The 14122-nt window shown below is 41.1% G+C and overlaps 1 protein-coding gene across 4 annotated transcripts in view; it reads left to right on the top strand.

The window, feature by feature from the left end:
• Positions 1-13631, top strand: part of HMG20A (high mobility group 20A) — a 42049-nt gene extending 28418 nt beyond the window's left edge. Inside the window, exons 5-10 of one of the 4 annotated variants that reach the window (XM_088148384.1) lie at positions 1264-1396; positions 2407-2438; positions 6461-6536; positions 7911-8126; positions 8897-9040; positions 13458-13631. In XM_088148384.1, the coding sequence (XP_088004510.1) occupies positions 1264-1396; positions 2407-2438; positions 6461-6536; positions 7911-8126; positions 8897-9033 (594 nt within the window). In that variant the 3' untranslated portion in view covers positions 9034-9040; positions 13458-13631. The other 3 variants (XM_088148385.1, XM_007436132.4, XM_015889446.3) reach the window with 3 other exon arrangements.
• The last annotated feature ends 491 nt before the right edge of the window (positions 13632-14122 follow it).

Genomic DNA, 14122 nt, shown 5'->3' with positions numbered 1-14122 from the left:
GTAGATTGCTCTGTTACCCCTGTACTGTTGGAATGTCTCTAAAAGAGCAAAAGGGAAGAAGAAAGGATAATTTACTGATATAGAAACCATAAATGTCAGTGACCTGACATGTTGGTAACTTGAGACCAGCTCTGCTAATCTTTCCAGTTTCTCATTTTCTTTGAAAATGGGACCTTGATGCCTCTGCATGCATCTCTTTGGTTGATGCCTGTTGCCATTCTGCCTCACTTTGGATGGATTTAGTATTCAGGCTACACCATAGAATTATATCGGCAGAAATGCAATGGATTGTAGGCGATATTTTTTGTGTGGCGCCTCTGCCTCAAATAAAAGGTGCCTCAACCCATCAAGGACACATTTGCTTTGTCTTTTGTGGAGAAGTAGAAGCTGGGTCCCTTTGCCTTTCTATTCTGCTGCGCCTTCTAGAATAAATGCCATTGCTCATATTTGTCTTATTCCTCGCTGCTTTCTAAATAAGGTAGGCTAAGATAGCAGTATGAAACCGTTTGAAAGAGGAACGAAAAGGGTTTTAATCTGCTTTTAATCTGAAAGGGCCCCATCATTTCTGTGTACGCTCATGCCTATTTTTGAAGTTCTTTGCCCGTTAACAGCTCCCTTTGAAGAGTTTTGCAACCCAACCCCATTCATTAAGAAAAAGTGACAGGCTGCTCCAGGCAATATTTGGTATGATTTCTTTAGAACCAGGTTCAAATACATCAGTGATAAGAAAGCTAAACTTTTATGCTTGATCCATCCCATACCAAGGCCGGAGAACAGTTGTGCAGTTAAACCTGAGATAAACATCTTCTTCTGTTTTATACCCCCCATCTCGATCGATCGATCAATCGATCGATCAGCCAATCTCCCATCCCAAGAGTTCCGAAGCTGTAGTTTAAACCTTTAATAAAGCCAGAGGTACAGGTACTCTGTACTCAAATCGATCTATTCTGAGTTACTCATGGCTGGCCACAGGGAGACTTGCAGGATTGTTTTATGCATTCGGGAAATGATAGGAACAGCCTACATCCTGAAGCTGAGAGGGTCAGAGCTGAGGAACAACGAATGAAGTGCCTAACTATGGGTTGATGTTGACATATGGATGGTACCGAAAAGGAACTCTGCTGCTTTTTTACCATGCCAACTCTTAGTATTCAGCTCCCCTTCACATTCTTTGGTTAACCAGAGACGATGGCTGAATTTCAACTTTCTGGCTTCCTCACCCACTTTACCAAGAACAGAGGAGTGATTGTTCTCTTGTTGCAGCGCTACCTTGACGAAGCCGACAGAGATAAGGAGCGCTACATGAGGGAGTTGGAGCAGTACCAGAAGACAGAGGCTTACAAAGTCTTCAGCAGGAAAGCCCAGGACAGACAAAAAGGCAAATCACATCGGCAAGGTATGGCATTAGAGTACAGAAACCCTAAAAGTAACAGGCAGGGCCATTAGAACTCTCAACCAGTCTACTTCAGGCTCATTGTGTAGTAGATAGATAACGTTTGCAGTACCTTATTGTGAATCCACTTGTTCTTCTTTTTTCTTACAATATCTCATATATGATAATCATACAGGCATTATCAGGATAACGTACACAATAAAACACAATTGTTCTTTTTCTCTGGAATTTCTCAGAAAACCTGTGCTTTCTGAGCAAAGCCATTGGGGCCTAGAAGGTTGTGTGGCTCCAGTTGTAGCTCATAGAAGATACTGCTGACATGATAAGATGTGGAGATGGGTGGCAGGCAGTGTTGTCTGGATGGATTGCTGTCTCCTTCCTTGACTGCAGGAGCAGTTAGATTTCATTCTGAGTGATATTTTTGTCAGGTTAACAGTGCAAGGTTTCACTGTTCATTCAATAATAACTTCTACTATATTCTTTTATTTACCTCCACATATATATAAATGACTACCAGTTATTGCTTCTGGGAAAGGAAAACACTTTGCAGTTGAGGGAACTGCAATGAGAACAAATCTGGACCTTTGTTCTTGATATGGAGTACCCTTCTTCTCCTTTTGAGCCCCACTGTGGAGGTAGATTGTGCATCAGAGTACATTGCACACTCTGGGGCTTGCTCAGCACATGGGTTAGTGTTTTTTCCAACCTAATGCTCTTCAGATGTATTCCTGATTTTCCAGTTAGCATGCTGGGTAGGAATTTTAGGAGATATATTTGCGACCCATCTGGAGGTGCCAGGTTGATAGGACTGATGTAGTTACCCGCTTTGCCTTTTTTTTGGCTATGCTACTCATAAGAGTTACTGTATTTTGTTAGCTAAAAAGAACTCTGAATTGCTATCTTCATATGAATCTGAAGTATAACAAGAGAACGGCATTTAAATGGGAGTCTAAAATATTGACACATTTTTTTCTCCCATGGAACTCAATTTACTCCTAATCTGTCTGTTTCAGAAGGAACACGACAAGCTACCCATGACCATCAGGTAAATACTTCACTTGTTTTGATGACATCCAGAGCTGATTCTTTTTTCATTAATAGTTGTTGGAATTAATTGAAGGGACATTGGGGCCCTATATAGTTAATAAGCAGGCCTGTACAAAATGCCATATTAAACAGTATGAAATGTCATCTCATAGACATGTGCAAAGGTTATGATTAATCTCAGTCCTGTCCGCTGGTAGATCTGCTGGACCAATAGCTTAAGATTCTGCAAAACCAAGTCTCAAACCTTAAAAGAAAAGAAGAGCAGCATTGTGGGGATTGTGTGATGTTGAGCAAAGGAGAGATCACCATGTTTTGATATAGGTCTTTTGCAGTTCAGATGATTTGGATCCACTAGTGAATAACGTACCCTAGGAAATGGGTGGTGGTGGTGGTGGTGGAATGGAACCTTGTTATTCCTCTGGAATTTCTCAGCAGCTGGCACCAGGATCATGGTTGCTGGGTTACCTCATTTCCTTACTGAGCAGCATGCCTACATGGCTCTTTCCAATAGTACCACTTTCTGCAAGCTTGACTGCCATAAAGAACAGTTCCATATTCATTGGCCTGCCAGTGTGGTGTCAGGCGAGCAAGCACAAAAGACAATGTCTTTTTAGCAGTGGGCCCATCCTCAGAGAACTCCTAGCTTTAAAGTTCTGGTTCAAGTGTTTAAAAACTGTTACTGCTGTTACTGTTTGGGTAGTACATGGCATTTTATGCCAGTGCAGCATTTTCTAGAACATTTTTATTATCCTTTTTTGCAGCCTTGAGAATGCTGGATGGCCCTTAGAGGTACTATATAACTATTAAATAAAGAATTGGGTTTACATTCCTAGTTTGGGAGTGCTGCGCTCATAACAGCCCTAAATCAACAAGGAGCATTGCAGCGAGTCTCTTGGGCCAGATGACAACTTTCATAAAGCAAAATGAAAAAGCAGGGTTCTAGGAAATACATTCCACAGTTATTCTTAAGCAGGTTTGGGATTCTTGACCCTGTTAACTCCATTTTTTTCAAAATAATTATTTTTAAAGTATAGTCAATGACCACACCAAGTGTTGATTGCTGTTTTCTGCATTTATCCAGCTAGAATTCATGTGTCTTGACTTACAGCAGAGCTGTGCATTTTTGTGGATTCTCCAAAAGCAAATTGGTCTGCTTCAATGGCCAGTATAAATAAGGTGCTTCACAATCCCATTCCCTGTCGAGAAGAGATGTTTATAAGGTGTGAATTTTCTTACCACATAAATCTGCTATGACAGAAACATGGTTTCTGTTACTTCTAAAAATAGTGCCCTGAGCAAATGCTTGAATTGTTTGGATTAAGAACATCTATCATATACAATGGCCCAGTTCACACATTGTGCTAACCCCTGCTTGGCTTAACTGGAGCATAATGAATAACTCAAAATAAACTGAGTTCCCACAATACACTAAGGCATAAGCCATGCTGTATACAGTACGCTAAGCCAAAATCATGCTAAGAGTTAGCATCTTGTGTGTACCAGGCTTGTGAAAGAGCAGCAACTGCACTGAAAGGTGATCAGATGACTAGGAATGATACAAAATGGGGGATTATGAAAATGTCAGAATATACTTAGCCGAAGAAAATATTTTCCTTTCGTTATTTTCTTTCCATGGATCTTATAGCTCTACTGATACTGTCAGGATTCAGATAATTCTTGGAACCTCAGAACCAAGGCCTGTACTAGGCACACGATGAAATTCTTTCTACACTGACAACTCAGTTTACGTGTTCCTGAATCTCATTTTAGGACAATGAAAGCAGCCATTAAAATTGAAGTTCTCTTCTAATCTATGATAAATGACACCATGACATTCAGCCTGAACAAATTAGTCCTTTTCAATGAAGTGGTAATGAAATCTGTATGATTTTAATCCCATGAGTGGTTTAAGTTGTAGGAGACCTCCAGGGGATTCTTTACATGTTGGAGTAATGTACTTGATAATGGAAAGGTACTGATGGTTTTCATTAATGTTCTTCCATTAAGCAGAATTTCTTTGCCTGATCTCTATGACTTAATGGCTTGCAGTGGGGAGGGTACATGTGGTGAATCTCTATCCTAGGGAGAGCAATATTTTGTCACTGGTGCCCCCCTTCATCAATTCTTAAAGAGTAAGTCATTCCCACAGCTTTTAGTGCCGGTTTTCTTTGGGGTCTAATGAAAGCTGGTTTAAACTGTATTGCTACCTTAGGCAAACATTCACCTTCTGCCTCTTCAGTATCTTGTATGTTCTTTTATAATGAATTTTATTGTGACACTGCTTATTAGATTGTTCTTTAAGTAGAACTGTTATGGATAATGTTGTTTAGTGGATGAAGTAATTCATTTCTTCATTGTTGATATATTTCTTGCTGTTTGATGTTGGGCATGATTGTGAACCGCTTTGAGTACAGGGCATTCAGAAGTGGCCATTGCAAAACAAGCCCTCCCCTAAAGGTTTTCCATGCTGGGGCTGGAAGCACAGACTGAGGCAGGGGAATGGGTGTGGGTGGAGGGGATGAGCTTCTCCCTAGTCCATTGAGGTTTCTGGGGTAGCTTCTTGAATTCAAGGACGTATGGATCTGCCTTGTACAGAAGGCCCATCTAGCTCATTGCTGAGGAACTGCTTCTTAAAGATTGAGACAAAAGTCTTTCCCAGCATTGTTACCCATAACTTTAACTGAAGATTAAAGATAATTGGAGAGCACCGTGTTGGGGAGAGTTGCCTCCCTCTCCCCCACTTCATTGTATCTGGGTTTGATCTGTCGTGACAAGGCAGGAGTCTTACCACAAACTATCAAATGGTTATTGTAAGCGTTTTTTTTAACAAACGACATGCCAGATAAATATATTACTATTATTATTTCAAAATGTTATTTTTGATCAGAATGGCTATGGTTGACAGATTGTGGACATCAGACAGGAAGTATATGACATCCTGCTTCCTCTAGTTTTAGAGAGGTTTTTTGGTTGGTTTTTTCTTTCCCTGATGCCTCCTTGTGACTAAATTTCTAGTTCCCTTTACCATTCATTACAAGATGAATTACTTTTCTTTCTTAGAAGTCACAACACCTGCCTTGTGACTTGCTCCAGCAAACACACAAAGAGCTTTCAAATGTTCCATGGAGGGGTTGTCTCTCTCTTAAAGGTCTGCCAAGAACTTCTCTGTTTACCTCCACCAAATTCTTGTATGAGAGATGTACCCAGTATGAAGCACTGAGATTTCAGATGCCAGAGTTCCCTTGTAGGCTCTTAAGCACTTAGCTTGGTTCCAAGCTGTGTTTGACACTTCATTTAAAATCTAAGGTGTTCAACCTAAAAAAGGCCACAACCCTAGCAAAGCAAAAGAGTCATCTCTGTGTGATATATCTTGCTGGTGGCCAGGATACTTCAGTTATTTGAAAATCCTCCTCTTTGCCAACCGCTTTCATTATTGCACAATTGTTTTGACTGCAGTTGTTACAGCAAAGGTAACAGAGGAATTACAAGTGCCAGCTGTGAAAGCCAAGATTCCTGACTTAATATCTGAGAATTTGAACAACAGAAATATTGGGTTTTTGTAAAGCTATTTTCCTGAACCCCATGCATATTTTAGCTTGTAATTCAGCCTTCCCCAGCCTAGTATCCTTCTGCCTGTTTTAGCTAAGAACTCTGTACTTTCAACCTTGCCTTCACCGTTTTGCCTTTTTCCTCCAGTCTCTGTGTTGAGTGCATTTGTTTGTATAGGGAACCTAGTCCACGGGGGGCTATTTGGGTCTACATTGGTGGCATACCTAGTTGAAGAGGTGTCCCAATTATGTGAAATCCCTATATGCAAGAAACAGTTTGTGTGAAGGATTTTCTTTGCAGATTACTACATTAAGTGCATGCATGTTAGAAGGTGATGTGTGGAGCAGGCCTGAAAATCTACATACTTCCTTATCATAATATCCTTCATTTGACTAATACATTGAAAGGGTTAATGTCTTCAAAGTTGTTTCATATTGTGAATTTTCAAGATGCAACCTTGTCTGATTGCAGAAGGAACCTGATACAAAGGAGAGGTCAGTTTTTGATATTCCAATATTTACAGAAGAGTTTTTAAACCACAGTAAAGGTGAGCAGAATAAAATAAACATTCTTATTCTCTTTCTCCTTCTGCTGACATATTTTATGTGTGTTCTCAAAATTTTGATATGTGATGGAGCAATGCTATACATGTCTATTCTGGGCTGCCATTGCATTCCATAGGACTTATTCCTGGGGAAGCAGAAAAAAAATTCCTTTTGGATTTTGCAGTTCTCCCTGGCCTATGACATCAGAGTTGGTACAGTGGAAGCAGACAGGATAAGTGGACAAGTCCATTAGTACCTGTCAAGGTCAAATGAACGTATAGAACATGTAGGATTACTTAATTAAAAAACAGATGACATGATCCAAAGAAAGATATACTTTTCTGTTGCTTTGCTATAGTAAATCTAGCAGCTAATTACAGTTGAATTAAGGTGTTACCTTTGCCAGAAGTATGCAGTGGTTGGATCCAAAGCAGGCACCCTCATGGTACCTGTTAGTGTCTCCCTACAGGAGCTGCGCCGTTCTCTGAACTCACACAGTAGTTGTGCAAGCATAGGAAAATGTACACTTAAGTTCAGGAAACACAGATTTTCTTGAGCCCAATACAGGAAAAGGTATAGCTCTTTGATGGGAGCTGAGGACAGGTAAAGTAAGGGTGCCCACTTCAGATCTGCACGCCTCTAATGTTTGCCATTTTGTATGTCCTGGAAAAGATGGGCAGTAAAGTTACACTAGCATTAATTATTGAAGACTACTGCGTAATTTTTTCCAGTTTCCTTAGAAACCTTTGATCAGAGTTAATAATATGTAGCCATTTGATTAGAAATCCTCCAACACAGTTTAGAAAATCTTCATTTAATATAATGAAATGCTAAGGGCATGTAGGACCATCTCTGAACATTTTTATAATAAATTCTCGATTACTTGCTAAAATTAATTTAAAAGTAATTTTGTCTTAAGTAGAATTCCAAAATGACTCATCAGACCAAATCACAAATCTTCTTCCCCTATTTTTAAAGATTTTAAAGGGAACTTCTGTATTTGGGATAAAATTTGTAGATGATATCGATGCAGCTATATAGCATTCTTCAAACATGGTTAATGTTCCTGATGGTAAGCTGAGTTTAAGAAGAAAACATTGTGCTTGTTTCATTTGAAACTGCGGGAACCTCTGACTAGTTCTTCTGCAGAATACATTAAGCAGAAATTAGCTTCTGATCAATAATCACATCTCTAATTCTATAAAACCCTTTATCTTCCCTTTCCTTGAACTGATCATATTGATCTGTGTGCTTGAAATGTGGGTGATCAAGAGATGAGAAAAGAGGGGAAGAATCAGTGGGCCAAACCTTTTCCCACTCGTTCCGATCTTCTGAATTTTAGATACAGGTTTGTCAGTCTTGTTTGTTGTTGTCAGCACGAGAAGCCGAGCTGCGTCAGCTGCGCAAATCCAACATGGAGTTTGAGGAAAGAAACGCTGCCCTGCAGAAGCACGTGGAGAGCATGAGGACCGCGGTGGAGAAGCTGGAGGTGGACGTGATCCATGAGCGTAGTCGCAACACTGTGCTGCAGCAGCACTTGGAAACTTTACGGCAGGCTCTGACGAGTAGCTTTGCTGGTGTCCCCTTACCAGGTGAACAGGCCTTCGGTAGAAGCACCAACTATCCCTTTGGGTTAAGTCTACTATCTGATCACGGCACATTATTCAGGGATTAGATTTCTTTTGGGGCTTGGTTCTGAACCCTTTGATATTTCAGATATATTTGGAGAATGTTTCGAAATTGTTCTCCAGGATACACGTCTGAATGCTGCTGCCAGTTGGAACTTAAATGCAATCACCCAATGCATGAGGGGTCCTGAATGTTTAGGGGTCACCTCTGGAATAAGGAGAGCCTCTGGTAGGCAGTCTCCTAAGAGGGTTGCCAAAATAGGAAACACCATTTTCCAGAAGGCAAATACAGTCCTAGGCAATAGCCCTCTCAGCCATTTGTTTCCTGAGGGTGCCTCTAGAACAATGTTTCTCAACCTGCTGGGGAATTCTGGGAGTTGAAGTCCACACATCTTCAAGTTGCCAAGGTTGAAAAACACTATTCTAGAATCTGTGGGGCTCAGAAGAACCGCTGGAAACATGGGTTATGCTTGAGGTGATGCTTTGCTTTGCAGCACACCAGCTTACTGTTCAGTTTGGTTTTGTTGGAAATAATCTAAAAATAAGAGCAGAGAGCTTGACTGCTATCAAGGGTTGTGTTGGCGGGACTGTGGTTGCCTTCAGGTGCTGCAGTGGGGCCCCATGGAATCCTTCCATTTTGCAAACATGGCTAGTGATGCCCTGTAGGTGTGAGCAACATGTGTCCCTTTTGAGTGCAATTGCCAAGAGGTTGCCCTTCTCTTTCTGTTTTTCAGGGAGCGGGGAGACCCCCACATTAGACACTATTGATTCCTACATGAATCGGCTGCACAACATTATTCTGGCAAACCCACAAGAGAATGAGAATCTTATAGCTACAGTCCGGGAAGTTGTAAACCATCTTGAACGTTAATAACTTGGTGAGTTTCTACCTGATTAGGACCTCTTGCAGTGACTTGCAACTCTGAATTGAAATCTTGCCCCAAATCTTACAAAGCCACATGCAACAATACCGAACTCTTAGTATTTGTTAATAGATAACAAAACCTCCCACAGTGCTTTAGTTACTTTCAGTAATGTTTATATCTTTCTATATTTCAAAGACTGTATCCTTAAAAAAAAAAAAAAGCATAGTTCCTTTGTTTCTTTTTTTACTCTAAATCCATAAGGCTAAATTCTTGTATTCTGTGTTGTGAATTGCTAGTCTAAAAATCAAATGCCATTTTAATTCAGGTCCATCTGTGCTGGAGAAGCCAGAAGTGCCCAACCTTTCCGAGTCTGACCTTTGATAATAACTGCCAAGTGCTATTAATTGCACGCTCACCATTATCCCTTGGCATACGTGAAGAGCCCACTGCCCTTCCAGCGAGTGGCCAGATGGAGCAGACAACAGTTCTAAGCCAGCCCTGCTCCCCGCAGGATACAGCAGCCACACTTCTGCTGCTCTTTGATGAAGGGAAACAGCTTGTGGATGCAAGTCAGGGATTCTTCCACAGCTCATCGGCCACCTTCTTTTGACAAAGCATTTCTTTTGGGGGTGGCGGTGGTGGTGAGCCTGCCTGTAGGCTGCCAAGGAAGACTTGGGGAATTCATGCTGGGGAAACAGTGACAGAACATGGCATTTCCCTTTAGACAGGCACTGGGAGGGCAGCTGAGGGTAGAGGGCAGATGTTTTCCATTGAATTCCTCTTTTCAGCCAAGGTCTGCCCAAGGTTTCAGACACCCAGAAGGCTCCTAGTATCCATTTCTCTTCCTATGACAGATCCTGGGAGGGGATAAGAACATTCCCTGGGGTATCCACATGGAAGTGTGGTTTGCTTCTGGAAAAATGGGATTCTGGTTTCAACTACTAGAAATGACAACAACAAAAAGCCCCAGGCCAAACTCGTCTCTTTCTTCCTTATTTTTTTTCCATTGAAGACATATTCTTACTACCTAAAAATAACACCGATGAGGCAGTTAACAATGCTGATTCCCAATGGGTGGGATTCCCCCCAATAAGAATGTTGAGCTGGTACTCATGAAAACTCCTTTTGGCGTTTTCTTAGCAGTTTCCTTCAGCGAGAGAGGATGGTAAAAGTGAAGGAGGAGAATGTTTAGAGTGAAGTTAGCACTGGTAGACATGAAGTCCAGAGAGCTTTCAATGCTCGTACTGTGTACTAGGTCATATCGGCAGGCAATCCTGTTGGAATTTTGATGCATCTTGTAGAATGGGGGAATAAAACACACTTCCTAGTAATGGAACATAGTACAGAAACCACTTGGGATAGGAAAAGGCCCACCTCTTGACTACTCTGCTGAAATTTGATGGCATAATTGCCAAAAATAAAGATATCTACTCCTCCTCCTCACTGAGTTTTTAGTAAGAAATTAAGGGCAGCCTTCAGGCACTAGAAGACTGCCCACCTCTGCTTTAATGGGATGAAGTTCAATGGGCTATTGCAGGGGCAACTGCAGAAAGGCCTTAAAGAACGCTCAAAAATCAAGATCAACATTTTGTATGGAAACAAACTAGGAGATAGTGAAAGTGGTTTCAAAACAGGTCATGTATGTTAACAATTCATATCTGCTAGTAGATGTGTAGATCTAGGTGACATTTCCAATTTATCTCCCAAGGCACAATCTCTCCATGTACCTTAGTTGAGCTGGGCTTATCTCTCCAAAGATATCTTCACAGATATTATCCCATGTCATTTCCTGATCCATCTTTCTCCTCCTCTTCTTTTTTATCTGCAGTCTCTAGGATGTTTTTCTTAAAGGGATAAAGAAGCATGGAACGAGAGCCATTGTGGAACTAAGCCGAGGAATAGAAGGCAAGAATCTGGGGATAGGCCCCAGTTCTTGCTTAATGCTTGAGGACTTTTTTGTGGGACAGAGAAGCCGCCGATAAGACAACGGCATCCTCTCAGCCAGTTTTTCTGAGCAGACACCCACTGCCCTGTCCCCCATTCCTTATCATTAATCCACTGGCCATGGACAAACTACACTTAGCAGTGCAATGGCAGTGCTTCGTTCTCATTTAAATCAAAGTTGTATTTTCTTGTGATGAAAACTAAGCTCCAAAACGGTTTCTCTCACATGCTCTGGAGGAGAGCGTTTTCCTGCCTCTTTCTCCTTGGTTTCATGTTAGTCCTGCCAAACACAAAGGCTCCTGAGCTTCCACCTGACCTGGTCACCACTTGGTGAGAAGAAGACAGGCCAGCCTCTCTTCTTCTTCTTCTGGTATTAAAAATACAAGATCTTCATGTCCATTTTAGTCCAGCTTCTTTTTTGTAGCATGCTACCTTGTTTGTTGTATGCAGTAGTCTTACTCAGATCTCTCTCTTAAGACCAGGAAGTGCGCAAAGTGTCTGTATGTGTGGGGAGGGGGATTACATTTCTTCCCTTTTTCTGGTAATATGTGATGATCCCTAAGAAATAAATGATGTAAAAAAAGGGTATCTATTTATTTTGTACTATTTTCTGAGTAGCCGAAAAGTTCACTTTTTCCTTTTAACCATTAAAAATACAGTTTTGTAACAGTGAAAGCTAAAATAAAATTAAAAAAAAAAAACATCCAAGGAGCACATGCTGCTCCCTTGCTCCAGTTTTTAGCAAGATTCAGTGGTAAAGGAAAGCAAACAGAAAGGGCATTTGGAGCAATACAGACCTGCAAAGAGTGCCTGAGATTGGGAAAGTGCCTCCATATGAGAGATTTACCTTGGTATATGATGTGAGAGGTTCACTTTGATATAGTCCTGGGTGCTCTCTGAGCTCGGTTGTTTGCCTGCAGAAGTTTCATTACCTGACGAGGTAACATCAGTGCGAGTGAGTGTGGGGTTTGCTCCCTTTCTATATACAATAGCTTGCCCTGCCAGTTTTGGTTCCTTAATCAGGGTATTGTTTTCTGCTTGATTTTTTTCCTGGTGTTAATCCCTGTTTATCTGGGTGTGGGCTGCTGGAGAGGATGTGTTCTGGTCTTTTTGTTTCCTCCTTAGCTTTTTTATTGTCTCTTTTGAATGGTGTGTAAATGTGTGGTTTATCTCTATGTGTCTATTGATGGCTGATTGGTCTGAATGTGTGATGGACTGGAATGGAGGAAGGGGGGTGAAAACGGTGCTCTCGTCTCCAGAGCAACGTTCTGGAGATAAGCGGAGAAAGCTGGTGCATCCCTAAACATTCCAGAAGATAGTAGAGACTTGTGCCTGGGAACTGCTGGCCAGTCTGAGAAGATTTCTGTAAACAGGTGCTGGCAAATAAACCTTGCTGACTGAACCTGCATGGTCTCCAGGAGTTCTTTGGGCTAGGCCTGACAGAATGCCAAGCTTCCAAGGAATTCCCTCGTATCAATGAACACCAACTAGCAGTCAGAAGACACAATGAAAACTCCTTAATTTCACAACACACGGACAGACTCAACCATAGTTCCAACTGGGAAACTGTGACCATCCTAGACCATGCTAAATCCAAAAACACTAGGGAATTAACAGGGAGCAAACCCCACACTCACTCACACTGATGATGTTACCTAGTCAGGTAGCGAAACGTCTGCAAGAAAACAGCCAAGCTCAGAGAGCACCAAATGCTCCACGGTTCAACCTTGAGCTACAGATAGTCTCTTCTATTGGAACTTTGATATATGATGTGAAAACCAGAAGCTGTCAAAAGAGCTGATCTGGGCAGGATTGTGGGCAATCTGCCCCATTTCTTGGAAACCACAGAGAACCTCCGATTCAGATTAAGGTGCAGTATCATTTCTCATTCAGTGGTCTGATCTGAGTTGCTGGTTAGTAATAGGATAAAAATATACAGGTAGCTGCAAGTATGCCATGTAGTGATTCTGCCTTACACTTGTGATTTGTTTAACCTGCTCTTATCCACTCCAGCCTTTGCCAGCCTGATGCCTTCTAGATATTCTAGGACAGAAACGTTCATATTTCCCAGGCCAAAGAGGGAATATGAGAATTAAAATCCAAACCATTTGAATGGCCCCAGATTTGGGAAGGCTGTTAATAAATCAGGGTTTAGACTTGCATCATGATGTTTGAATCAGCTTATTTTATGTGATAACAACTGTAGATAAATAGTTGAAATCCTCCTATCCAATTAATGCATTTATTTTCAAATAAATAAGGGTCTAATTTAAACCCCCCAAAACACATTTTAATGCATATTTTTTAAAACCAAAGGCACTTCAATTTAATTTCCTTTTTGTGTTGAGAACATTTGGAAGTGTAAACCTTGCTTTCAGTTTACAAATTAGGCTTCTCTGGATCAATTCAAAACATATCAGAATATGCAAAAATGAGATTTCTTCTACTTTATGGCAATAATTCATGGGATTTCCCTAATCTGCAGGTTGAAGAAGAGGAATGGGTACCAGGTCCCTCTTTTTCTTCATGGAGACAAATGCAATGTGAGCCACTGGCTGGCTCTAATGACTCTGATTTGAGAAAATGCTACATTTTCTACAGAAGTGTTTTAAAAAAGAGAATTAATGTGCTTTCCTAACATTGGCTTCATTAAATATGATTAACACTAGATTTGCTCTGACCTTAAATTTAATTGCATTTTAATGAGTGGAATTTTACCAGAATTGCTTTGGCACTTGGAACATGCTGCCAGTTTCATATTCATCAGCAGCACTCGCTCCCGGACACTCCGAATCAGCAATATGCTCATTTCCTTGATCCTGTTTTGAATTAGGTTCTGCCAGCTTGAGAAGCAATGTGCTTTGTGTATTTAAAAAGCAATAATAATGAGTTTTCAGCTGCAATGGTATTCAACATAGTGAGACTTCCCTCAAGGAACCCTACATGAGATTTTCTGTTTGTCTTTTGGGAATTGATGCTCACTGGCTTTGCAACAATATCTTGCAAATATTTACACAGAAGCCATTTCAAAATTTCCAGTTTCTAATGAGATTCAGGCAGCCAGTGGTAGGACAAATCCCTTCTCAATTTGTAGAAGACCCACCGCTAGTCTGAGTAATTCATACTGGGCCTGGCAGGCCAGTGGTTGGT

Source organism: Python bivittatus, unplaced genomic scaffold (genome assembly GCF_059951505.1).
Source record: "Python bivittatus isolate LINGU-HERP-01145 unplaced genomic scaffold, Pbiv_v1 ctg000530_np1212, whole genome shotgun sequence".
Lineage (NCBI taxonomy): Eukaryota > Metazoa > Chordata > Lepidosauria > Squamata > Pythonidae > Python > Python bivittatus.
This window is presented reverse-complemented; position numbering and strand designations above follow the sequence as displayed.